General features: G+C 44.2%; 4 protein-coding genes across 6 annotated transcripts; 3 read left to right on the plus strand and 1 right to left on the minus strand.

Moving 5' to 3' along the window:
• The first annotated feature begins 278 nt into the window (after positions 1–278).
• LOC136465608 (cytochrome P450 76T24-like) lies at positions 279–635 on the plus strand. The gene has a single exon (XM_066464275.1). It carries the CDS (start codon positions 279–281, stop codon positions 633–635), a length of 357 nt encoding a protein of 118 aa, XP_066320372.1.
• Positions 636–3528: 2893 nt separating this feature from the next.
• On the plus strand, positions 3529–6766 carry LOC136463361 (PLASMODESMATA CALLOSE-BINDING PROTEIN 2-like). Of its 2 annotated transcripts, none has more exons than XM_066462365.1 (3): positions 3529–3991; positions 5359–5392; positions 6408–6766. In XM_066462365.1, the coding sequence occupies exons 1-3, from the start codon at positions 3651–3653 to the stop codon at positions 6504–6506; spliced, it is 474 nt and encodes a 157-aa protein (XP_066318462.1). In that variant the 5' UTR covers positions 3529–3650; the 3' UTR covers positions 6507–6766. The 2 variants fall into 2 exon arrangements, with proteins under 2 accessions (XP_066318462.1, XP_066318461.1); XM_066462364.1 differs by having other exon boundaries at positions 3529–3987.
• A 3826-nt stretch (positions 6767–10592) lies between these two features.
• Positions 10593–12498, plus strand: LOC136463362 (large ribosomal subunit protein uL29w-like). Its single transcript, XM_066462366.1, has 4 exons — positions 10593–10751; positions 10844–10979; positions 11076–11229; positions 12194–12498. Exons 1-4 carry the CDS (start codon positions 10748–10750, stop codon positions 12266–12268), a joined length of 369 nt encoding a protein of 122 aa, XP_066318463.1. The 5' UTR covers positions 10593–10747; the 3' UTR covers positions 12269–12498.
• Positions 12499–13053: 555 nt separating this feature from the next.
• Positions 13054–20215, minus strand: LOC136467057 (3-oxoacyl-[acyl-carrier-protein] reductase 4-like). Of its 2 annotated transcripts, XM_066465609.1 has the most exons (11): positions 19952–20215; positions 19417–19559; positions 19147–19200; positions 15633–15713; positions 15478–15523; positions 15302–15396; positions 15176–15208; positions 14934–15068; positions 14757–14850; positions 13398–13480; positions 13054–13322 (listed from the first exon to the last, which is right to left on the minus strand). In XM_066465609.1, the coding sequence occupies exons 1-11, from the start codon at positions 20088–20090 to the stop codon at positions 13290–13292; spliced, it is 936 nt and encodes a 311-aa protein (XP_066321706.1). In that variant the 5' UTR covers positions 20091–20215; the 3' UTR covers positions 13054–13289. The 2 variants fall into 2 exon arrangements, 1 of the variants encoding a protein (XP_066321706.1); XR_010761530.1 differs by lacking the exon at positions 13054–13322 and having other exon boundaries at positions 13396–13480; positions 14757–14816.
• Positions 20216–26908: the final 6693 nt, after the last annotated feature.

Genomic DNA, 26908 nt, shown 5'->3' on the forward strand with positions numbered 1-26908 from the left:
AAAAGCTGGCTCAAAGGAAAAGCCAAGCGAGCTAAAGTGCACCGAGTGGTGGTACCAAGGGCTAAGTCAGGCTCTGCTTATAAAGGCAGAGCGTTCAGTGGTCCTAGCAAAGTTCACCAGGTTCCATGTGGGATCACTATGATGAATCGACCAAATTCCGCACGTTCGAGGCGAGCGACGTGCGATGCCATTACTGACTAGTACGATGACAGGGCAAGGGTCCGACAAGAGCACAGAAAAGGGTATGGGAAGAACGTGGGTCATGACAGGCGTGACGTATGGCCACCATTATACTCAACATTTGGGCAGTTCACAGGAACGCTGACGTATGGCCTGATCCACATAAATTCATGCCTGAGAGGTTCATGGTCGACGGAAACAATATCAGCGCTGATTTCTCCAGCAAGGACTGTAAGCTGATCCCGTTTGGTGGCGGGCGCCGCATATGCCTCGGCTTGCCGCTAGCGTATAGAACTGTCCATTTGATCCTCGCGTCGCTGCTGCACCACTTCGACTGGACGCTTCCTGAAGAGGCCAGGCAAAATGGTATCGATATGACAGAGAAGTTTGGAATTGTGATATCTATGGCTACTCCACTGAAAGCCATCGCCAAGAAGCGTATGCTAAATGCATGATGGAGTGCAACAGGCTGGATCCACCAGGACTGTGGTACAAGAGAACTTTTTGCATTGAGACAACTACTTTGTCTCTCATAATTAAGGCTATGTTTGGTTTCTATAAGTCAGGTGACTTATTAAGTCAGGTGACTGAAAACCAGTGACTTATAAGTCATGTCTATTTAGTCGTAGATGACTTATAATCTCATTAAAGATGTGGGTCCCACGTGAAAAAGGGTGACTTATAAGTTTTAAGTAGGGGTGAACCAACTTAAAACTTATAAGCAGGGGTGACTTATAAGTCGGTGGTGTTTGACAAAATAAGTCATTTTTTCACTTTTTAACTTATAAGTAGGTGACTTATTTAGAACCAAACAGGGCCTAAATGGGGTTGCTATATGTTCATGTTGTAAGAAAGCTATGAAATAAACGACGCAAGAATGGGACTCGCTAAAATTCATTAAGAAAAGTAATTTGCCTCTCATAAATGGGGTTGCTATATGTTCATGTTGTAATAAAGCTACGAAATAAATGACGCAAAAACAGGACTTGCTAAAATTCAGGTGCATGAATTTTACTTTTCTTTCGGACGACGGTTATTGCTATATTTTATATTAAAATTTTAATTTTAGTTTGTTATAATATTTTAGGCACAATCTGCAATTTACGGTTTCGAGAATTAAAAATAAAAACTTGTTAGACAAAATCATAAACATGACAAAATCTAATTTGTGTTGGCACAAGACAATTAATAATTTACAATTTATAATTATTTCTATAGTTAGACAAGGAGAAAAAGTTGATATGTTATGACACAAAGATAATTAATAAATCATAAAAATAATATTTTACTTGTACTAGTTGATAATATAAAAGTATTGCTAAAATAGAGAAGAAGCGCATGAAAGCACCAGTAAAACTACGACAATGTAGTGATGCTACCTAGGATTGACCACCAGGACACTCGCCATTGGGTCGGTGCAACTGGCTTTCTTTTTCTACCTTCTTATTTTCTCTCCTCAACTGTAACCTCATGCGTCCAAAATCTACTTATGGTACTTGGAAAAGCCCATACACACATAACATTTCTCTTACGTTTTCATCCTCGTTTCATATAAAAAGGTAGTGACAAGGATTAAAAGCTGACTCTTAACCTCCTAAGCTTCCAAGCACTAACTACAACCACATATGGGACACAGAGGTCAACTACTATAGGTTCATAATTGGCCAAGGTATTACATTCAACACCCACCCCTAACACTAACACCCTCGACAGCTCACTATGTATGTAACAAACGCTCGGTATAGGGTTGTGCCACTCTTGCCTCTCCGTAGAAGAAGATTGGATCTGCATGGGTTGATAACTTCGAAATGCCATGCTTCAGATCAAAACCACCTTCACCAAGCTACATTTTGGAAAGAATGGTAAGGGAATTGCCGGCGCCCGAACGTTCGCTGGGAATAGGATTCCATCGGACAGTACCGAATGGCCCAGCAGAAACGTGCCGCACTCCCACCGTATCGCTACAGTCCTTTTCCATCTGCCTCATCCCGCTACGAACGCATACCACCCCGGTCTGTCCCGCCCCACCCCGCGCCCACTGCTCCTTCCCCCTGACCCCCTCCTCTCGTTCCGCGCGGGCAGGACTCGAGAGCCAGGATGAGGACGATCACGCCCCGTTCGCAGGATCCCAAGCGCGTCACGCGCCCCATCCGACGGCCCCGGGCTCGCCGCGCCCCTTCACCTAGCGCCTAGGCCATGCCCCGATGACTCTCTGAACATACCTCTGAAACACGAAACACTTGCAACATGAAACACTTGAATGCAACATACGTCTGAAGCAGATGAAACATTTAGAACATACACTTGCAACATGTGTGTGAAACATATACAACATCCAGATAAAACACTTGCAGCTTACAACATAAAGACACTTATTGCAACATAAGACTAAAACAGCTGAAATATTTCGAACATACACATCAAAATAAGCACACTTGCAACGTACGTCTGAAAAAGCAGATGAAACATTTGGACCGGATGCTTGCAACATACATGTACAATCATTGCAACATGTGCAACACCACGATCTATTTTTTGCAACATCTATATGAAACACTTGCAATATAACTGAAACAATTCAAACATGCTATTGCAATATGCGCTTTCAACGCAACATCTCCTTCCTGCATGGCAGAATGGAGGCTCGTCGGTGCGTGCTGTTCACCAGAGGCAGCGGCCCAGCGGCGCTTGTAGGCGGCGAGCCAGCGGTAGTGGCTGCACGTCGTGGAAGGAAGGCACCGGCTGCACGAGTGGCGAGGAGGCCGCGGCCGCGCGACTTTGTGGAGGGCAGCAACGCGCCGCGCATGGCAGGGCCGGCAGCCGAGCGTCGTGACTCGGAGGCGGCCGCGCGCCGTGCTTGGCAAGGCTAACGGCCGAGCAGTGCGCCTCAGAGGGCTAGCGACCGTGTGCTCGGAAGCGACAGACGAGCTAATAAGAGCGACAGGAAGAGGAACGAGTGAATATGAATAAGTAGATGAACAGTTTTTGGCCCAGCAATAGAGGCGTCCGGGCGGACGGACGTTAGTTCTACCGGAATGGTAAAGGTATCTTTGGAGTCTTGCTTATTACGTTTTCCCGGACAGGGACTTTTCTTTGTGTTTTGGGCTGAAACAAACCTAGGCACTCAAGGAAAGGATGCAAAAATGGAATCTGCATCCACATACACATACTAGAATGGCCATGCCCAACAAATAGCTAATAAGCCCAGCCCAATACAAACAACCACCCGTCCAAGCAAAGAAAGGAGAAAAGAAAGCAGCTTTGTGGGAGGAAGGAGCGCGAGAAGGAGATCCTCCTCCCCGGCCTCCCGCCCGGCGCCCCCGACCGTCTCCTCGTCTCCCTCTTTCACATATCCCCACACCCACCATCGCGACATCGCCCTCTCGCTCCACATTCCCTTCCCACCACCTTTCCCCTCTCTCTCGCTCTTTCTCCTCGACCGCCGTTACTTGCTCCGTCGACCCCACCACATGCGGCGGCGCGGGCGCCTCCCCGCGGCGCTGTGGCTCGACGTTGCCGTGACGTTGGCGGCGCTGGTGCTCCTGGTGGCGCGGCCGGCGGGCGCGGCGTGGTGCATCGCGCGGAGCGGGGCGTCGGACAAGGCGCTGCAGTCGGCGCTGGACTACGCGTGCGGCCCCGCGGGCGGTGCGGACTGCGCGCCCATCCAGTCCAGCGGCCTCTGCTACCTGCCCAACACCCTCGCCGCGCACGCCTCCTACGCCTTCAACTCCATCTTCCAGCGCTCCCGCGCCGCGCCGGGGGCATGCGACTTCGCCGGCACCGCCACCGTCTCTCTCACCGACCCCAGTCAGTACGCTTAACCAACTTTCCGCCTAGCTTGTTCCATGTTCTTCACTGTGCCGTCTGTATCTGCGCATCAAGCCGTCTCCGGCATCCCTTTTGCTTTTGCTTTTCTGTTCGGTCTTGGAGTACGTCCTCTGTCTCTTTTGCTTTGCGCAACCATACTCTGCTAAACTGGTCGCTTTTCTTTTTCGGGACCTTTGGGTTATATATCGTTTGTTTCTCGCATCATTTATTTATTTAATTTTCTTCATCATCTGGTTATTTTTTCTTCGTTACTTTTGCCATTGTTTAGCTTCATATGAGAATAATACTAGTACATACTGATATCATAGGAGAAAAGTCATTAGGTGGTGGTAATGAAAAATTGAAAATTTTACTGCTTCAGTAATCGGGAGAAAATGACGGCATCAACATTGCCGATAACCTATGGGCATGTTTTTCTTCTTTGTCCTATAGTCCATGGTGCGCGATTGCTGTAGCTTGTAAAAACATTGCTCTAAACCCAAAAAAAAGTACAACTTGATGCTAAACAGGGAGTGCATTTTGTTGCGTATTTTACTGTGACATATATTTGGGTTGATACAATACATCTTGTGATTCATGATAAATACATCTAGCACAACTTGATGCAAATGTGGTTGCTGACTTGCTGTACACACGCAACATGAGGCAAGTGTAATTCATGATAAATAAATTATGTTAATTCTCAGTTTGGCTCTCACAGTTATGTTCCAATTGTCCAAGGATTAAATTGTAGATAATATCATGTGGGTTCATGAGCCTTTGCCTCTTATTGTGGTATGTATGTTTGTCCGGACTCCGGAGTAAGAGAAGTTGCAGAGGACTTAAAGTGCAACAATTTCTAATACATACTCTGATTATATTATATATATATATATATATAAACTACATGAATGTATATTTATATTTAGTCGTCATTGTGATTAATGTGCTTCTTGAAGAGAACTTTCACTGAAAAGGCGTAGCGATGATATGTTCCGCTGAACTATACAAATATACCAAACATTCAAATGGGAATATGGCCTTCAGATGAACTAAGTTAGAATGATTCTACATAAAAAAAAACGAGTTTGCACTTGCACACGTCTCATAGGTGTGTATTGCCTTTATTCTAATGTGATTACATACTTACATGTCAGTTTTGGCTCTGTTAGTTTTCATATTCTCTTTTGTAGTATTAGATTAAAGTTTCTTAAATGTGTGGTATTTGTGTTGCAAGGTTCAAACCGTCTTTGCCCCCTCCGGTCCCCTCCTCTACCTTTTTTCAGTGAAACAGGCATTTATCTTTTCAAAAATCTTACAAGTATGTGTGGAATCTACTTATTCATCAAAAATATGTATTTTGCATTTCAGGTTATGGATCATGCACCTACCCTTCATCTCCAAGGTAAAATTTTACTAGCCTCCATTTGAAGTAGTGCAGAAATGACTCAGGCAGTGTGGAACTTCTAATTATATATAGCTTCATCAATTCATTTCGTAATTTATTTTGTTGTCGAAATTCAATATACCTAAGATATATAGACATTTATCAGATACATTACAAAAAAAAGATAAGTAGCAGCATGCCACCATCACTCATTTGTGAAAGTTAGCTCTGCTGAGCCTTTCATATTTTGCACCAACTCTTCAAGCTGCATTATAGCTGGAAATGTTTGCTCAACTTTAAGAAATAGGTTTTTAGCAAGCATAGCACTACTTCTAGTAATGAATACAACGTGCATCTTGATGGAAGAAATGGTCATAAACTGTAAACTCTATTGCTCCTTATGGAACTCCCAAATATTGTGAGTTTTATGACTTTGGATATGATGCGTACAGAACGTGAGTGTCTTACATAGGGAGAATTTGTTAGGGTACACTAAACACCATGAGTTCACAGGATCTTTGTTCAACCAGAGCTGATTTCCTACATCTCTTGCTTAATGTAAACTCCACCATGCTAAAAAAAATGGTTTGCTGGATGGCACTAAGAGATCTTTTTATACAGAAGAGGATAAGAAAATAAGATACTACAGAGATGTGTCATGTTTTCATGGCTATATATTTAGTTTTAGTTGAGACCACATTGCTCGAACAGCTAGTTTGGTAGCACGAATGTTACACATTGGGAATGTTTTTTAGATAAGGGAACACATTGGGAATGTAACTGCTGCACTATTGGTCTACAAAATATACTGCATTACCAGTGATGTTACAAAAACAGATTTTAAAAAATAAATGAAGCCTTTCGATGAAGATTCGATTGCTGGCTGTGTCCGTACTTTAGTTTTATTAATCTGATGACCCCACATAAATAGTTTGTGTAGCTTTTACAGTTTAGTATGCTTTATTTATGTACAGAACTTATACCCTCGTTTCTGAAACAGGGTCATATTGATCATGGTAATTCTTGTTTGCAGCACTGCCGGGCAAACAGGATCAGCTGGTTCAACATCCATGCCAGGGACTCCCACGTCGCCAAAAGGAACTGGGAGCACTGGAGGATTGAGCCCACCTGACGTCGATTCGACCGACTCCAATGCTGAACATCTGGCGACTACATCCCTCTCATCTCTTGCTCTGTCCTGTTTCATGTATATGTTCTTGCAGTTGTGGTGATGCATGGATGATCTAGTTCAGCGGCGGATCCAGGAAATATTTCAGGGGGGCTAAACAACACTGCTACTCGATCTTAAGTCTTAGCCCCCCTACACTATAAAACTTTGCCTAAAAATTCATGTAGGTTCCACAGGGGTTCCACTGCTCCATAGGTAGGGGGCTCGAGCCCCCCCCCCCCCCCCCCCCCCCCCCCCGCCCCCGCCCCACCGTTGGATCCGCCCCTGATCTAGTTAGGTTCAGTAGAGCATTGGGATGCAGCATTGTTGCACGTGATGGAAGAGACACCACCACAGTTTTGTTCTAGGGAATTGGTTGGTTGGTGGTAGCCGTTGTAACCTGCCGTTCAAGTGAAAGGCAAGAGTGCCCGTCAGTTGGATTCTCTCAACTCATTATGCTTCTTTTTTTGGTCTAAAAATCATTATGCTGCTTTTTTTTCTTGGGGATCTGATTCTGTTTTGTTGATGATCATAATTTCCTTTGGTTGATTTGAGCTTGGTTTTTGTTCTGAAGTTTCGGGGACACTTTGTTAGGATTGAGCTCACTGGACATTTGGGCAATTGGTTTTCTTTTGCAGCTATCCCTTTGTTTTAAATTATAAAATGTTTTGGTTTTGTTCTAAATCAAACGTTTTAGCCTTGACCAAATTTTATAGAAAAATATATTAACATCTACAATATCAAATAAATGCATTATCAAAAAAAAAATTTGCTGTGTCTAATAAATCTTGTTTGATAAATTTTGTCAAAGCTAGGGAAGTTTGGTTAAGGAAAAACCTAAAATAATTTACAATTTGGATGAAGAGTATTATTTTGTATATTGATTTTGGAGAAAGGATTAATAGGACACGGTTACACACAGGGTTAGGTGGAAGTATTGGTTAAGATCTTGTTTGGATCATTAGTGCAATTGTTACCTAGCAAATAGCTGCTAACTATTAGCTAGGTAAGCATGGTGTATGGGACTGCTTGAGTTCGCCTGCTACTAATTGGGTTGTAGATGTAAATGTATTGTAAGAGCAAAATAACTGTTAGCAGACCCTGCTAGTGGTTAGCAAGTTTATTTTGTTAGCCATTTGTACTAGTGAATCCAAACATACCTAATTATATTGATTTGCGGTTTATAATTGCTTTCATTCAAAATTTGGTATTTTCAAGCTTTGGTGAGAGTAGCTATTAGTGAAGTTATAATTTAATTTTCTTTTCCATTTAATTTTCTGTCGTTATTAAAATCCACTCAAGTCTCCTTTAAGAAAAAAATTGCAAACATTACACGAGTCAAACTCTACTTTACTCTTTTACCACGACCTGTGGGTTTTGTCTCACCTATTAATGAGACATCCGTTGCTGAAATAGCTAACTGAGGTTTGACCCGGTGGAATGTTTTCAAAATCTCCAATGTTTAGATGCATAGTTCAATTTTGTCTGAAATTTCACTTATAAGATAACAAGTCTACTCTAGCATTAAAAAGTTGATAAGGGAGGACAGTTCAAAAAATCTGACACGGACATAAAAGGAGACTGTATATAAAACAATAAAATTTGATTACTGCTGCTGCATCAACTCATGGACACATCATATACCCGTCTATTATTCAAGAGGAGAGAGCATCGTACAAGATACAACCTTGTGCAAATTTAAAATGAAGAAGAATATTGAACACGGTCTCAAAAAATCAAAATTGTTCGTTAACGAAATAAAAATAATATAAAAGGGTAAAAGTAAACTCTTATATCCCATTTGGATGTAGACATTGGAGGCTGGGAATTGGAATTGGAGGTGTGTTTCCTGAATTCTTGTGTTTGGATGTCCATGCAATTGAGATTTAGAATTACACACCAATACCTTGGTATTGGACTAGAACAACGAGTGACCTCTCCCAATACAAATGGGTAAGCCTCTGTATCGGCTAAAATTGTTCGCCCTCTATTCCTCGACTCGACGCGACGCCGCCCTCTCTCCCCCGACCCGACGTGATGACTCCTCGGACGCCTCTCTCCCCGCCCCGACTCCCTCGCCGGACGCGCTCTTCCTGCCCCGACTCCCCCGTCGGTCACCGCCCTCTCCCCACCCCGACGCCTCCCTCTCCTTTCCTAGGTCCGGCACTTGTGGATCTCGCCTTCTTCCCTAGCTCCGGCAGTCAAGGTCGCCGCCCCGACGCCTCCCTCCTTCCCCATGTCTGACAGGTGTGGGATCTCTCCTTCCCCAGCTCTGGCAGTCAAGGTCGCTGCCCTGACGCCTCCCTCTCCTTCTTCCCTAGCTTCGGCAATCAAGGTCGCCGCCCTGACGCCTCCCTCTCCTTCTTCCCTAGGTCCGGCAAGTGTGGGATCTTGCCTTCTTCCCCAGCTTCGGCAGCTTCGGGACCCCCTTCTTCCTCTCTATCGCCATCCCAGGAGCCCAGTCTCCTCCACACCACTAGGGCAGCGGGGCCGTGTCCAAGCCGGAGCCCGAGCCATGGGAGTTGTGTGCAGGAAGGAGCATTATGGGTGGGGAAGAAGATGAGTCAATTCAATTCGACAAGATGTACATCCAAACATTCATTTTGTCGGGTTCATAAACCCGGGGTCCCTCGAGGACCGGCTTTTGCGCCAAGGCTCGTCCCAAGAGTCTAAAAACATCAGGGCAAAGGGGCAGTCCAGCAACCGACCGGAAGGCTAGGCCCAAGAAGAGCAACGCCCGCTCGTCAGCTACTTCGGCCCACCTATCCGACCGGAGCGCTCAATTCGGGCTTCAGCCGCCTCCGGACGGCCTCTCCGATCGGAAGGCTTGGCCCAAAGCGCTACTTCCGACTCCGACCCCGCGTCCCTCCGACCGGGGCTCGTAGGAACCCTGCTCACCGCTCTTCTCCGACCGGCGCACTCAGAGCCGACTGGAGCCATCCGACCGGGGATGCCCGCTCGGTAGGAACCAAAAGACGTGTGGAGAAAGGCAAGGCAAGGCTCACAAGTCAAAACCACTGTACTAGGGACCATACCCTACACGGAACAGTACTCTGCAGCCACCTCACACAAACAGTATTGTAGGCGCCGACATCTCCCTCTACAGTACTGTAGGGGCCGCTAAAACTCCCATCGGTAAGGCCCTCCACGTGCCTCTGGGCATCGATAGCGGTATGGACGCCAGGATTTACCGTACCAGGTGAATATAGCGAGACTCCTCACATGCCTCTAGGCATCAAACAATACTTGCAGGTACCGACATCCACCTTCCCTGGAGAAGGCAGCACGACCTCCCACATGCATCTAACATTCTACAGTAACATCAATAGTGTTTTAGCCACCTACCACTATCTTTGTACCCGCCGGTGTGGGCAACAAGGCTCGGTAGGCATGGGCAACAAGGCTCGACAGCATACGTACCCTCACCATCTCACTTGTAAAGTCATCCCCTTCATCTATAAAAGGGGGTGCGCTTCCTCCAACAAGTAGACCGGTCCCAGTTGATTAGAGTCCCTTAGATCGATAGCTCACAACCACAGAACCGACAGGTTCGGACCTCAAGCACCCGCTTGAACACTTAGCTCATAGCGAAGTTCCTGTCACTCTCGGCCCTTCTGACCGGAGCCGACCGGACCTATTGTACACCCCATCTTTTCCCTTCTCGTTTGTAACCCCACTGCAGACTTCGAGCACCTGGGCTCAGGAATAAAGTCACCGATCGACCCCGACTGTGGACGTAGGACACGTTGCCCGAACCAGTATAAATCTTGTGTCATTGAGTGTTAGGCCTCATCCGATCACAACGTACAGCAAAACTACAAATATTCACTGGTTGGTCACTTTCTGCACCGACACATTTAGTATTTGCCATGTCCGTGATTCCAAATAGCAATTTCATCTATATCAAACATCTTATTTGGTATCGCAGTCCATTTTTAATACCAGTCTAATTTAGCATGGGTACCCAATTCAATACCAACCGTCCACTATTTACATCCAAACCGACTTTCGACGCTATAGCCCAGTCACATCCCCTTCAGTACAATTAGGCCCAGTCAGCCCACGCTATTCAGCCTAGGGTTTTGTCTCCGCCACACGCTCCCCCCTCTTATATAAATCCTCCGCCGCCGCCACCCCTCCTCTTCCCCTCGCGCACCGCTCCTCCCCACCCCGCCGCCGCAGCCGCCGCAACTGCCACCGTCGCCATGGGTAAGCCACCACCAGGATTCCATCGTTGGAGTTATCCTCCTTATCTTCGCGCCGATCTGACACCCCTTTTGTTGTGTGGCGATGACTGGCAGCCCGTATCAAGGTGCACGAGCTCCGGGGGAAGAGCAAGACGGACCTGCAGGCGCAGCTCAAGGAGCTCAAGTCTGAGCTCTCCCTCCTCCGCGTAGCCAAGGTTACCGGCGGCGCACCCAACAAGCTCTCCAAGATGTGCGTACCCTGCAATCTCTATTTTCTCCTGATATTCTCTGCTCGTGAACTGGACTGAATCGAGTCGAATTATACCCGTCCCCTGTGGTTCCTCAGCAAGGTGGTGCGCACCTCGATCGCGCGCGTGCTCACGGTGATCTCGCAGAAGCAGAAGTCGGCGCTGCGGGAGGCGTACAAGAAGAAGCTGCTCCCCCTCGACCTCCGCCCCAAGAAGACCCGTGCCATCCGCCGCCGCCTGACCAAGCACCAGGTATACACGCCATACTCCTATGACCACGGCCGCTCCTAGCCTTTGCTTTTCAATAATGTTAGATGGCGTTTTAATTGAAACACTTCAAGATCTTCTGTTACAACTTTCATTTGATACTAACATCATGGTTAGTGAATGGCGATTGAACCTTGAGTATATATTATTCCAATGGCACTTTGATTGTCTTGTTTACAATAAGTGGTATCTAAGTTATGTTATGTTTCTTCCATGATGTGCAACTCCAAGAGCATTTTTATATCCTTTCTAATTGATAGGAATAAATATCCTGATAATCTGTTGGATTGATTTGATTGGCTCGTTTCAATAAGTGGTATATAAGTTATGTTATGTTCGTTGTTGGATGAATCATTAATTGAGTAACCGATGATTTCTTTTGAAATTCCTCTAAGCTCCATGAGCCAATAGATTATGTGTATGAATGCAACTTTAGAAAGTGAGTTATGTTTGTTGACTGAATATATGAACTGAATAGTGTTAGTGCTCTTTGTTGTGCAAAATCAGGGTGAAGTGTTTGTGGTTGATGAAGGTTTTTATTCAATATGTTCATATATGATATTAAGCATTTGCAGATACCTGATAACCCTCTCCATGTGGAGCTCAAGTCTGAAAGAGCACTAATATTTTGCAACCCAGGTTAGGTTTTAGGGTTATCAGGTGTCTGCAAGCACTAGTCAGTTGTGTTATCATTCAATTGCTATGACAGCACAAAATGGTGATATCTAATCAGTTTCTGAATGTTTGACACGTGGGCAAGTGAGAATTGAAACAATAACGTGTTTAAAATGTGATACTGGAATTTCAATTGATTGATTGATAGTCTGTTATCCATCACCAGCTGTTCTTTGTAGCTGAAATTGCATGACATATTTCTCTGAGTGTTTGATCTTTTGTGTTGATTTTTTAATCATATATGGCCTGACATTTTTTTCTGTTTGTCCTGCAGCTTTCTCTGAAGACAGAGAGGGAAAAGAAGCGTGAGAAGTACTTCCCCATGAGGAAGTATGCTATCAAGGCCTAGGTCAGAACTGTAAGATGCTGTGCCTAGCATATCATCGGCTGTTTCTCTCCCTAAGAAGTGTTTTAAGTTTTGATTTGTATGGACATTTGCTGTGGGTCGAAAGTACGATGTATTTCCTCAGTTACCACAAATGCCTAGATTGGTTTGAATGGCAATTCGTATTGGCGTTCATATTTGGTGGCAACTTCTCTTCGTCTACAATCTTATCACTAAATGTTTAACGTTCATTATATCTGTGTGACCGTTTGACCCAATTGCACTCATGCTGTAATATTTTTTGCGAAAGCAGTCATATCTCTGGATGTGTGGATGAGGAGCAGACTTTGCTCCGTGAGCACTGGGTTTGTTGCTTGCTTCAAATTGTGGATGATGAGCAGACTTTGCTCCGTGAGCATTGGGTTTGTTGCTTGCTTCAAATTCTGTTCGAACCTAGTATATACAATCTTACGCACATCCTGCGTGGGCCTCATGTTTGATGCATTGTAAGTGCTGTGGCACTAAATGGAAACAGAAACTAGTATCTTGCATGGTTAATATCGATGAGCCTGCTAAAAAAACACCTTTATTTCATCTGGAAGCCATCTTACTTCGTGCGTACTTTGTTCAGAACCAACCCAATTCTTGCACAGGTGAAGTGTGAATCTCGTCAGGCTTTTAGTTTTCATAAAACTATAAACACACGTCGAAATTAAAAATGTAGAAACAGAAGATTTAACCAAGCCGAGGTCTCCTAAGAGCAGGGGACAGAAAAGTTATGGAAAGAGCGTGCCAATAAGAGATGCAAATGACCAAAACATGGCTGGAGCTGGAACCTGGAATCAATTTGCCAATCGCTCAGAAAGAAAGCTAAATATACGTCTGTAAATTTCTAGTATCTCTTACAACTCCCTTTGAATCGAACTAGACACCACAAATCGCTGTGCACAAAAAGATATCACCCCTTAAAAAATGGCCCTCAAAACTGAATTACATTTTTTTTTTCCGCGACACATGATAGAGGCAGAGGCACAAATTTGAAGCCTTACATTACCATTCCTCCATCGATGGTGAGGACCTGCATGGCAAAGGAGCTCGGTGAGAACGCTTCAGAAGTTTAAAGAACCAAGAAAAGATATCGCACACCATCTACCTGTCCTGTGATGTAGCTTGCAGCAGGGCTGAGGGCTAGGAATTCCACCAGACCTGCTACATCTTCTGGCCGACCATATCGCCCTAGGAATTTGTATACACCGATTAGTTCCAGGAGAGTGATGCATTGAGATAACATCTCTATTTTTTCCTATATTCACAAAACTGCATTATCCAACACTCATGTAATCATGTTTACTCATAGATCAGAGCACTACTAAGCTTGCCAAAGGTGAGCACTACACGGGAACATGCTATATAGTGAGTCAATCCAATCAGTCACCTTGTTTTCAGAATCAGCATGTACTCTAAAATAACTGGAAGGTGATATAGTGAATCCAGCGACAGAAATCTTCAGTTCCATCATGAGTTCATGACACACAATATTTGAATCTGTAGCTGTGTTTAATAACCATCCGGTGTATACACACCAGCCCAAAGAATGGGGTGTTTCAATTACTTTTCAAAGAGAACAAACTACATTTAGTAAGCTTATCTGCTGTTGTTGATACATGTTTTTTTTGGGCTTGTTGCTGCTTTCTCTATATACATGTCACTTATCTGCTGTTGCTGGTGAACTACATAGTAAATAAATCATCAAAGTGACTTTCAACATGCTAATATTCTAAACTCACTGGTAAATAAAATTCATTCATAGATACACTTGGACAGGTCTGTTCCCCTCTCCAACTTCAACTGAAGTCTCAGCTTGAAACCTAGCTTATCTAAGGGCTAAAACAAGCCAGTCAGCATTCACGTTGATCCCAAAAGGGCCTACCTATTCAAAATGTTTTAGAAAGTCCAGTATCACTGACATGTACACTTGGACCTCGAACCAATTAAAAAGTTTTAAAAACCCCAGTATGACATGAACACTTGGACCTTCCACCTACCAGTAACAACAATGGATTCTTTGAGATCTAGGTTCAATATTTCGAAAGAGTTTTTTTTTTTTGTGTGTGTGTGTGTTTCCTATCCTTAATGCTTGAATATGGTACAATGTATGAAGAATGCACACAGTCAATAGCTAATAACCACACTGAAAGTATTTAGTATTAATTAATTATATTGTCATCATCTGTACTATGAAATATTAATACAAAAACACGAATTTGGCTGACACAGCCTATGTCCCTACATTTTCATAAACCAAATCAAAGGCAGTTAACATGAACTTCACACATGCACTGACTAGTAATAACAAGAAACAATTAAAAAAAATACAGACCAGCACATTGCCCAAAAGGAGCGAAAAGCAGTAAGGAATGAACAGATTAATGAATGAAGAAAACCACATTGAGTAGGCACTAAGGAATATTTGGTTACAGCTGAGGATGCAAACGTGTAAGTAATACTATACCTAAGGGAATAGCTGACAGAATTTTCTTCTCTAGCTCTTCACCAAGTTCAGCAGTCATATCTGATGCAATAAAGCCAGGAGCAATCACGTTTGCCTAAATAGAGAAGTTCAGAAATAGTTCGCTAACTGCAAAACTGGATAAAAGCTTTGAGATGATGAATCAAAAGGTGTGCTCACATTAATATTTCTGCTGGCATACTCCCTAGCAACTGTTTTTGTGAACCCAATAACCCCAGCCTTGGCAGCAGCGTAATTAGCTTGTCCAGCATTACCAGTTAGACCAACAACCGATGCTATGTTGATAATTCTTCCCTGCATTGCAGTATGAAAATAAGAGTCTGGTATACAAAGTGAGATATATGCATAATAACAAAAAACAGAAACAAAACATCAGTCTGACAATGAAAAACATTGCCAACCTTTTTCTTCTTCATCATTACTTTTGTTGCAGCCTGCAAAGTATATGTTGATGTGAGATGGAAACAATAACTGTTGCAGCAAAATGGGGGGAGAAGGGGGGGTGGGGGGTGGGGGAGGGGGGATACCTGCGTGCAAAGGAAAACGCCTGTAAGATTCAAATCAATCACATCTTGCCACTGCGATTTCTTCATTCTCATCAACAGTGTGTCCCGTGTGATTCCTATTATCAGTTTTTTGTTCCAATTGTTGGAAGTGAAACAAATGGGAGTAGTTGCAAAGCGAAAAATAGATTTGGCAGTACCTGCATTATTTACTAGTACATCAATCGTTCCCCATGTATCAACAGCCTGAAAGTGCACGATTTGCACATGTATATTTGTCAGAATCGAAAAGGAGAACAATTGATGTAAGAAATAACAAATTGGTAACTCAAAAATTCACTCCCAACTTACCTACCGTTTTTATCATAGATTCAACATCAGCCTCTTTGGAAACATCTCCTCCAAAGGTGATAGCCTGGCCTCCGGATGCTTCAATCTGTAATATAGAAATATTAGTATGTGTTTAAGTTTGATATAGTTTGGTGCAAAAATAGACTGAAAAAAATTTGCTCCAAAAAAAAAACATGAAATGAGTTCTCCATTCAAATAGTAGAATCCCCTGAAACACCAACAGATGTCAATCTATAGTTTATGAATATATGATGGTACGCAGATCTCCTGTGTGTTTTAAGTTAATGGTATTTCATAACTAATAGATTGAGCAGCCGCTCGTAGACCGCCTGAAAAAGAATATTTATTATTTGAGCTATATCCTGCCATGAGAAGACCAATAGGAGCAATACTTGAAATCGCAATCCACAAAAAACACCAATACTAAGATCAGCTAAAACAAAATGATATCCCAAAGGGATAACTAAAAAACTTAATAAAATGGATATGACTGCTATAGAGGGACCAATGCTAAATAAAGGAATCTCTCCTCGGGATGGGAGGATATCCTCTTTTAAAAGTAGTTTAGTTCCATCTGCTATAGCTTGAAGCAGTCCCAGGCCAGCATATTCAGGACCAATACGTTGTTGTATCGATGCGGATATTTCTCTTTCTAACCACACAATTACGAGTACTTCTATTGTGATTCCCAGTAGGAGGGCCAAAATGGGTAGAATCCATATAAGTCCGTAGATTTCTTTTAATAATTCCGATTTCGAAAAAGAATTGATAGTTTCTACCTCTACCCTATCTATTATCATTTCAACGATCAACTTCCCCCATAATGATATCTATACTACCTAATATTGTCATGATATCAGCCAATTTCATTTTTTAACTAGCAGCTGCCTCACTTTCGAAAGGGGATTTCCTTATTTACTTAATTTCATTTAATTTAATAGAAGAGCTGCTTCGCGACTGTATTTACAAGTTCAGTAGCCAGAGTGAGCTTTCTCCTCAATATGGATGTCTCCACTCACATGCAATAAAGTTGAAACAAAAGGCTCTCACGCGCGCACACATGAAATTCTTTGATTTTCATTTCAAGATTGGAAAGTAAGGGTTGGTCTTCGAAAAGAAGAGATATTTAACGTACAGCTCATTCGCCTTATCACCCCCCAAACCCCCTACTCAATTAGTTTGAACCTAAATTCACATTGGCTCTTTTCACGCTTTCTCACAAACAGATTACGAAATATATTGCATTATTTGTTAAAGTTTGGATAAACCATTGCTTCGTCTGGTTCTTTCTTTTTGTCCTTCTGCTTTCAAGAAATAAGGGCCCTTAGGCTTGTTCCCGTCTCTGGTATAGACAGAGAGAATCTTATCCTTCTCTACTCTCGTAACAGAAACTGCTTCATCGATGAGTTGATGTCTATACTCTCTTTCCCTGCTGCCAGGTAGTGCCAGACTTCTCAGATTTCACTGGTAGAGGATTTTTGCTTATTTACGTACAAAGACTATGTTAAGATTAGTATAAAGAACAGGATGCTGTTAAGCACACCACTTTGGTAAAGGTGATGTAAAGCAAAGGATCAGGAAAGGAGAGTTTCTGAGGGTATCGCTCGGAGTCCCACAAGCAAGTTTCTTTTCTTAAATTAGATTCTCAATCGCCGAAGAATAGGGCGCGCCAAAACAACCGGGGGCCCCGGAGGGGTCAGTACAAAAGTACTATATTCTTTCCACTTACTTTCATTGGCTAGCTGCCTTTTGTAGCGCGCATACTCTGAATTCGATCAATCGCTATCAATGCCAGGAGGCAGATCAAGATTCATGGGAATGAGAACCTTTTCATCAAACCATTTGCAAAAGACCAATTGAACTTTTTGATTCTCTTTCGCACCACTCCTTGACCCACAGAAAGGAGCGGGCACAACGAAGGGATGGGGAGTTTTTTAAGTTTGAGAGATAGTGAGGAAGAATCCAAGGAATGATCGAATTCAGTGATGGATGGGGGAGGCCCCCAACGACCATAGATCGAACCTATCCTATTTTTACAGTGTGATGGGGAAATAGAGGTATATACACCGCTGATCTGTAGCGAGCAATAGCCTATTGTCGCACGAGCGCTTCCAAACAAGCAACGGCTTTCGCGGTTGATGGAGTTTGACTGACCAATTTGATTTATCCTGAAAGGACGTATCAAATGACATTAGTCTAGTTCCATCTTCCCTTGCTATTGACGTATAGGTATGCGCCCCGGGAATCGGCGAACTACGCTACACAGTCAGATACCTAAGCGAACGGATAAGGGAAAGCCCGCTATATATATTTTTCTTGTCAACGACCAAAGAATATCAGGCTATATTTAAATTGTGACATCTAAAAAAAAGTTTCATTCATAGTCCTTATTGTTCCCCTAGGACCTGGCACTAGTCCTAATGCCAGACCAGCAACTAGAAACTGATTTGGAGATTAGGCAGGGCTAGCTGACGGCCAAGGGAAACATTGATTATATAAGTACATATTGAAACATGACCCACACCAATGAAACTTTCCATTTTGGTAAAAGGGCGTACCTAGTGCAGAGAGCTCCCGCTCTGTGCGGAGTCTGAGGAAGGGTGTCAGTGGCAAGCCTTACCCTCGCTTGTGCAATGCGAGGAGACCGCGACTCGAACCCGGGACCTTCCAGTCACAGGCGGTAAGACTCTACCGCTTGCACCAGGCCCGCCCTTCAAACTTTCGGTCACAGGCGGTAAAACTTTCCATTTTGGTAATTGACAAAAACTCATAAACTACATGCATCAGTATGTATGTATCTTGACGTTAGAGGTGGAATGTTATTTATAGTTGAGAGAATGCTGAGACATAAAGATTGGATAACAGTTGCCCTGATAAAATACAATTACTGACATGACATTGTCATCTTAAATGTGTTGGACATGGAAGACCAACTAAGGATAACTTTTAGAATGACAGTAGGATCAACAATGTTTAGTGGAATGCAACCGCTATATTGGTGGGGTCTTTTTCTGAGTCGTGGGTAATAATTTATCATCAAGCAAACTCGTCTACACATGTATTTACGGATAACCTACCATGCAAAAAGAGAAAAGAAAATAAGCAATGAGGTCTCTATTGGTTATTTTGCCATATTAAAGTTTGCACACTAGTATAATCAACAATCCTATATCATATATATTTATTTCCTAATGGAAATTTTTGAATGATTTGCTCTAAGAGAAACATAAAGGATACTTCCGGAAGAAGCAGTAAATATTTCAATAGAAGTCCAAAAACTTTGAGTGGATTGGAAAAAAACTTAATGAGAAATTAATTTATCAGTCACAATATATATTCAATGTAGATGGAAGCCTGGCAAAATTTAATTTAAACATCGCATCCTGTCATTGCATTTTAAGTCTGTTTTCTCTGCTTAACTCTGTCTTTCAGGCATTGCTTGGGGAGCGAACAAGAAGAAGAAAGGAGAGGAAACCAAAGTATTTATTAAGAGGCCACTTGCCACAATTCAAGCTTACCTCCTCTGAGACTTCTTCAGCCTCCTTTGAAGATCGGGCATAATTCACCAAGACCTGCAGTTTAATCACAGCTTTCATAAAATTCTGAAGATAAAACCATTTATCCATTATGCATAATGATCTATTTAAACTGATAATCTAACAGCTTGCTCTAGCAATGACCATTGTGGGCTTGAGCTTGCAGCTTACTTGTGCAGAGTTGAAGAGAAGCACCATACACATTCGATAAAACTTCTATATGCCTATAAGCAGATTACTTAAATTGCTAACCTTGCAGCCTGCTTTCCCAAGAGCCAATGCAGTGGCTTTCCCAATACCCCTAGAAGCACCAGTAACAACAACCACAGGACCTTCCAACTTTGTCTCACCTTGTACAATGGCTTCATCAACACCCGCAACATGAGTTCTTACACCTGTAAATACAATTTATTACTTAGTAAAACAGAAAAAAATATTAATTAATTTAGTTGTTGACAAAAGGAATTGAAATGATGTCATGTTCAAACGTGTTTCCCTATGAAATATGAACGACCAGGCAAGGGCATCATCATATATGCCTTGTTCACACAAGTAATACCAAATCTACACTCAAAGTTGTTACAAAGTGATGATATACGAACGCCGAGGAAGCACGCATTCGAAAGAGCAGGAACCCACTGTTCAAGTGCCTAGGTGAAACTTGAAATACCGAGGAATCCTTTCAATAGTAATCGCCAGCAGCTTCCCAGCGATGCGGAGCCTAAAAACCCACGAAATCAAAGCAAACTACTGCTAACACTCCAGAGGTGAGGTCCGCACGCCGTACCGGGGAGGGCGACGGCGCGGGAGCTGCGGTCGGGGCCGGAGCGGAGCGCAGGGGCGAAGCTGACGAGGCCGCGGCGCACCGGCGATGCGCGGATGGCCGCCGGGTAGGCGAGCGCGGCGGCGGCGGTGGCAGCGGCCATGACGGATCGGAGGGCGGCGACGGGGAGGAGTCGGGGAGCCAGCGAGAGAGCCGTCTGTAGAGGATGGCGTTGGAGGGTTTGGCACGTTTGGTGTACCTGCCTGCGGTTTGCTTGCTTTGGCAGCTCCGATGCCGATGGGTGGCTTCTGGCGGAAGGCCACGATGATGGATAGACACTAGTCCTTCGGGGGCGCCCATGCGCGCGGGCCACTGGCCACGGGCTGACCAATGGCGAGACGACAACGTTCTGAGCGCAGGGCTCTGACCAGATGACGCCTACGCCCGTCGGTCAACGCAACGAGAACCACCCATCATGACTTGGACGGCCAGTATTCCATTTGCTATCGTGGACATCTTCAGCGCGCGTGCTGGCCACAACAAATGTAAACTTTAAATTTGGAGAATACGGGACCCACCCTTAAGGACCGACGAACATACAAAGTCCACTTTTGCCTCTTAACTGTTGGGTCGGTCTAATTTTAATCCTCAACTATAAAACCATCTAGGACCGGTACCACAACTGTCAAAACCGTTCACTTTTAGTACCTGGTCGAAGACAAGGCTGTTTTGACCGACGTTGAGCAGTTTTGACACACAACGTCTATCTCAGTGACATGTGGGGTCCACGCGTCATCGACTTAATCCCTCCCTCTCCATCCTCATGGCCTTGGCTCGCCGGCAACCGGCTAGCGGTACTGCTTGCGCCACCGCCCAGCTCGCGCGTCACGCTGAAAGCTCTAGTTTGGTTTTGGTGAATTGATGAAACCCTAAGTACTAACATTGTTTATCAAGTGATCATGAGATAGGTAGCATATTCTAAGTGGTGAAGCAAATAAAGATCATGACATAATGATGGTGATGCCATGGTGATGATAAAGTGCTTGGACTTGAAAAGAAGAAAGAGAAAAACAAAAGGCTCAAGGCAAAGATATAAATGGTAGGAGCTATTTTGTTTTGGTGATCAAGACACTTAGAGAGTGTGATCACATTTAAGTTCGATAGTTGTACTATTAAGAGGGGTGAAACTCGTATCGAAATACGGTTATCAAAATGCCACTAGATGCTCTAACTCATTACATATGTATTTAGGATCTAGTGGAGTGCTAACACATTTGAAAATATTTGTGAAAATATGCTAACACATGTGTACAAGGTGATACATTTGGTGGTTGGCACATTTGAGCAAGGGTTAGAAACTTCACCGGCGTCCTAAACTCAGGTGAACGTGGTCACTGTAAGTGACCGGACGCTGGTCTCTAAAGGATCGGCGCGTCCGGTCAGTAGCAGCAGAAGAAGCGCAGCGTCGATCGTCGACCGGACGCTGGCGCTAAAACGACCGGACGCTGGCTGACTGCGTCCGATCACACTGACATAATCATGCACAGGGGAAACGCCAAGTAACTAGACATTGGGTGAGTCCAGTCGAGCGTCCGATCATGAAAAGTTATCTCTAAATGCTTACTAGAAATGACTGGACGCTGGGTTCAGCGTCCGGTCACTTTGAGCTGGTGCGTTCGGTCGTCACTTGATCGTTGAGATCGAACGATCAACATTTGAAGAGAGGGGACATGTGGCACTCATCGCGTGACCGAACGCTGAGGTCTAGCGTTTGGTCACCCCATGTTATGCCCAGTGAAAAGGTACAATGACTCTATTTTGTAGGGGGCTTCTATTTAAGCCTTATGGTCGGCTCAAGCTCACTCTCTTGGCCATTTGCATTGACATAACAACCTTGTGAGCTTAGTCAAAGCCCTTCCACTTATCTTCATCATTGACTCATCATCTTTGTGAGATTGGGAGAGAATCCAAGTGCATTGCTTGAGTGTTTGCATCTAGAGGCACTTGGTGTTCGTGTTTCATGCGCGTCATGCTGCTCGAGCGCCACCGCCCTGCTCGCACACCGCCGCAGCCTGCTCAAGCATCGTCGCCCTGCTCGGCATGGACGTGGGCACGTCTGGCTCGAGGAGCAGTCCGTGAGCATGTACGCGACGTAATGCAGGTGCTGCAGCTGCTCGGGGACGCGGTGCGGAGACGAGTCGACCGGCAACGCTGGCTCGGATCCCGACGCCAACGACGACGAGTCGAAGGAGCGCGGCAGCCGGTTCGTAGCCGCGCCACCACCGCCCTTGCGCGCGAAGGGCAGCGTGAGCCTCGGTGACTCGTCCACCTGCAAGGGGAGGAGGCGGTGCAGCGGCGCGATGACCGACTCGATGGAGTCCGCGAGCGCCACGTGCGCATCGGCGAGCGCGTAGTGGTGGCGGACGACCACGATGAGCAGCTCAGCACGGGCGCGGCAGAGTGCGACGGCCTCCTAGTTGCCGCCGCCATGGCTGCCTGCGCATGGATCTTCTGCTCATGCTTTCTTCCCCCATCCTCCACCACATGGGCATCAAGTCAAACACCAAGCTACACCGCGAAGCAGCTTCCGCACCAAGCCAGACAAGCCATCAAACTACACCGTGAACAAAAGCAGCAGCAACAAATGGCAGTGGGGTTCCGATGACCCTTCCGCGTTCATCGCTGCCACGCAGGAAACGAGCAGGACACCGCTACCGTTGCCCAGGCAGCAGGCCGCGCCACCGTCACGCGAGTCGCCACTGTCGTGCCTTCACAGCCACGATGGTTGTGCCTCCACGCCCACACAGGCCATGTTTCCGCCTAGCCGCGCTCGTCATTGGCCCATCGCCTCACTGGCGACCAGCGGCCTCCGCATAGTAAACACATCAGCACCCACAGTAAGTGATGATGAGGACATCACTCCTTTGGATGTACTCGCTGATCCTCCAACCATCATGCAAGGTCCAATGACCCGAGCTCGAATGCGTCAACTCAATTTAGAGGTGAGCTCGTTCTTAAGCGATCCTTTTTATACTTCTGAGAATAGACTACTAACTAATGATGCTATATTGCTTAGGAACATTAGAGAGGGTCTTGAGGGACTTAGAGGAAGAGGTGTAGGCATTGATGACCAGCAAGGACGTTCAACAGAAACCGGAGGCCCGGTCCAACATGATTTCGAGTCTGCCTCGGCCTCTAGGACTAGTCTGCCTTAAACTAGTCACCCAGGACGCATCCGGACTTTGTTTTTGACGATCAACATATGGTTGGAAAGCTAATTTGATAAGGAAGCCAACCCAAGTAGTCTCACGTCAAAAGGCCTTTAGAATCAACAGGAATCGTCAAAACAAGTCAGCATCTAGAATCTATCAGGGTGCTGCGACACCGTCTTTTAGTCCGTTGGACCGTATATCATGTTTGGGCCCATTAGGGGGTGTGTCCAGGGCAGAAGATGACCCTAAGACCTTTATAATCATATGCTACCACCATCATTAGGTTTTGGGTTTTGCTTAGATTAATCTATCAAGAACAGTTTCGCCGTTCATCGGTTTGTGTGACCCCAACTTCGTGATATTAATCATTCATCTATAATTTGGTTGTTTTCTTTCTTGTTCTTGCTTGTGTTTTTCATTGTGCAGGCAAGGATTAACCTTCTTAGTGAGGTCAACCGGATACATGTCTCGGTTGATAATCAGAGGAGTTGTGGTGCTAAGATTGCAGGGTTTGATCTTTCGATTTGAAGCCGGATCGGTGTGTCATTCTCCGCCATAACGATAGTTACCTGTACCTGACGGAAGATCAGGATCCCTGTTCCCATTAAGTGGTAATTAGAGCTAAGGTATACCATTAGGTTCACATTTATCCCCTTGTTTTGAGTGTTTCGCATTCGTCCCATAGTCCATTGTTATGTTTTTTTTCCTGTCCTAGAACCTTTCGCGCCATAGCCTTTGCATATTTCGGTTTCAGAGTCCATCATTTTGAGTTTGTGTCTTAGTCGAGGTCTTGTTGCTGGTTAGGTCATGTTAGAGTCCAGTTCGTGTATTTTCTCCCATCGTTTCCATCAAATCCTTGCTGTCATGACCAATTTTGCGCACATTGTTCCCGTTTTGTCCTCTAATTCGGAGCCAATTCTTAAAACTAGTCTAGTTTTCATATACGAACTCAGATTTTGATGTTCCATATATCAAAATCGATCAGAAAAAAATTCAGACCCGTCCATTCCCGAGTTTCTATGGTCAAAAACTGGTCAGAAGACCCTCTTTTCGTGGTCACAAGCTTTTTGTCATTTTTGAGCATGTCTTCTAAAATTTCCATAGGCCACACCTTTCACTTATTTAGGCTTATATTTTCTGTGGTTACTTCTTTTGTGCTCCTAAGTGAATAAAAAATATCAAAATAATAAAAAGAAAAAGTTGAAATTTTCCAAAAAAAACAACGACAACCTAAAAAATAGAAAAAAGAGAGGGGCAAAAGAGGAACAATATCGAGAGGAGCACATAGAGAAGGCCAAAGTGAGCTGTGTTAGCATGTGATGTATGTTTCCTTGTTTTTGTTGCTCTTGCTATCCGCCATACTTGTTTTTCATACCTTTATCACCTTGCTATCCAATATACTTGCTTGTTACACACCTGGTACTTGGAATACTTTAGACCCGCAACGAGAACAAGTACTTTGAACTATAATTTAACATTACTTTCTGTTACTAACTTGTGTGCTAGATATACATATTATTCTTTATGTGCCTTCCAAGCTCCACAAACTCTTCAGATCACTACAGGAAAAGGGCCTTACAATCTCGGTACCACTGCCTCACAGGTATCACGAAGCAGCTGTCGATTGTACCGTCCACTGCTTGTATTGGTAAGAAGTTTGTAAGAGCTTGGTAAGACGCTTTCACTTGCTATGAAAAAGTGACACTACTACAACTGCAACCACATAGTCATTTGGTAGGGATAACTTTCACCGTTTGTTCCTGTTTTTATGTTTACAATAAGATGAGATGATCAAACTAGAGATAACAATCCTAAGGGTTTCAACGAGTATGTCAGCCAAGAGCAACTGCAAGCTATTGTAGATGATGCCTAAAAAAGGATGAATGAGGCCGTCAGGAAGGCCGTCACTGACGCACTCATTGAACTAAACATTGGTGACAGCATGGAGAGATTGGACAAATAAATTTTCACACTAACTGACAAGGTTACTGAGTTGAAAACCTTTATGGTGGGCAATAATGATGTCTCCAGCAGCAACACCGATGGTCTCTTGCTAGAAGACACGGTGCATGATGCCAGTGGGAACATAGATTGAGCAGCCTTCTGACAAAGATTATGACGACGTCTTCGCCGTAACACGACAGGTATGGGTGGTGTCCACCACCATCAAGGTAATAATTATCGTGTGCCCGATGATCCTTATGCTAAGATTAAGTTCATAATACCATCTTTTTTGGGTCATTATGATGCTGAGGGATATCTTGATTGGGAGATGACAATAGAATAAAAGTTTAGCGCCCACCTTGTGCCTGAGCATCATAGAGTTCGATAAGCTACTAGTGAGTTTAAGGATTTTGTCATTATTTGGTGGAATGAGCTAGCTGCACAGGATGCTTTACCTGGTTCGTGGGAAGAACTTAAGGTAGCTATGCATGATCGTTTTGTATCTCCTTCTTATCATAGAGACTTGTGTAAGAAATTGATGCATTTAGAACAAGGAGATAAATCTGTACATGATTACTATGGTGAGCTCCAAAAGGGATTGATGTGTTGTACTATTGTCGAGGGAAACAAAGATTCCATTTGTCATTTTTATTCGAGTTTGAGGTGCGAGATTCAGGACATTGTTGATTATAAAGAATTTAACACTGTCAACCAGTTGTTTCAGTTTGCTATGCTTATAGAAAAGGAATTGCAGGGGCATGAACAGCAGAGCAAGAGCAAGGTCAGCACCACATACACGCCATGCTCGGTACCATCTTCGGGGTTGGCCAAGCCAACCACTTTTTAGGTGCCTCCACCAGCGAGCAAGCAACCAATAGCCTCTAGAGTTACCGCTACACCTAAGGCACCTCCCGCACGACCTTCAGATTCAGATAAAAATTCTTTGCAGGTGCCTACCAAGAGTGCCTCATCTGTTGTATCGATGGGACGCACTTTGGGCATTCAGTGCCACCGCTGCCATGGCATTGGCCATGTGTAGAAGGACTGCCCAAGTCAGTAGGCATATATTGCTACAGAAGATGGTTACATCAGCACCTCTGACATTAAGGATGAAGAAGACCAAGATGCAGATGAGGAGGACGGCGAAGTCCTTGGTCACGAGGCCATGTCGGCCTATAGGAGCATCATTGTATATCAGGTGCTCAGCTCACAAGTCCAGCAACCTGAGAAGCTACAACGCCATAACTTGTTCCAGATTTTCTTCGTCATCAGCAACCGTCGAGCACGTGTCATTATTGATGGAGGTAGCTGCAATAATTTGGTGAGCTCTGATTTGGTCAAGAAGCTTGGCTTGACCACACACCCACACCCACGTCCATACCATATTCAGTGGCTAAATGATTCTAGAAAAGCAAAGGTAACACAAACTTGCAGAGTTTTATTTTTTATTGGTTCTTATGTTGATTCTGTTGATTGTGATATGGTACCTATGCAAGCCTGTTCACTCTTATTGGGTCATCCTTGAGAACATGATAATGATGCTACACACCATGGTAGAAGTAATAAATACACATTTGAGCATAAAGGAAAGAAAATTACTTTAGTACCTTTGACCCCTGCTCAAATTGTACAAGCTGATAGAGAACGTGCTGCTAGTTTGAATGATGTTCAATCTAAAAATCAGTAAGTTGCTAATTCTATTCTCCCACCTAAAAAGGATAAGTCTACATCTATTTCTAAGACTAAGAGGATTAAATTGAAGGGTGGTGTTACGCTTGCAACAAAATATGACTTTGCTGAAATTTCTGATGATGATATTTGCAAT

The sequence above is a fragment of the Miscanthus floridulus genome, chromosome 7 (genome assembly GCF_019320115.1).
Source record: "Miscanthus floridulus cultivar M001 chromosome 7, ASM1932011v1, whole genome shotgun sequence".
Taxonomy (NCBI): domain Eukaryota; kingdom Viridiplantae; phylum Streptophyta; class Magnoliopsida; order Poales; family Poaceae; genus Miscanthus; species Miscanthus floridulus.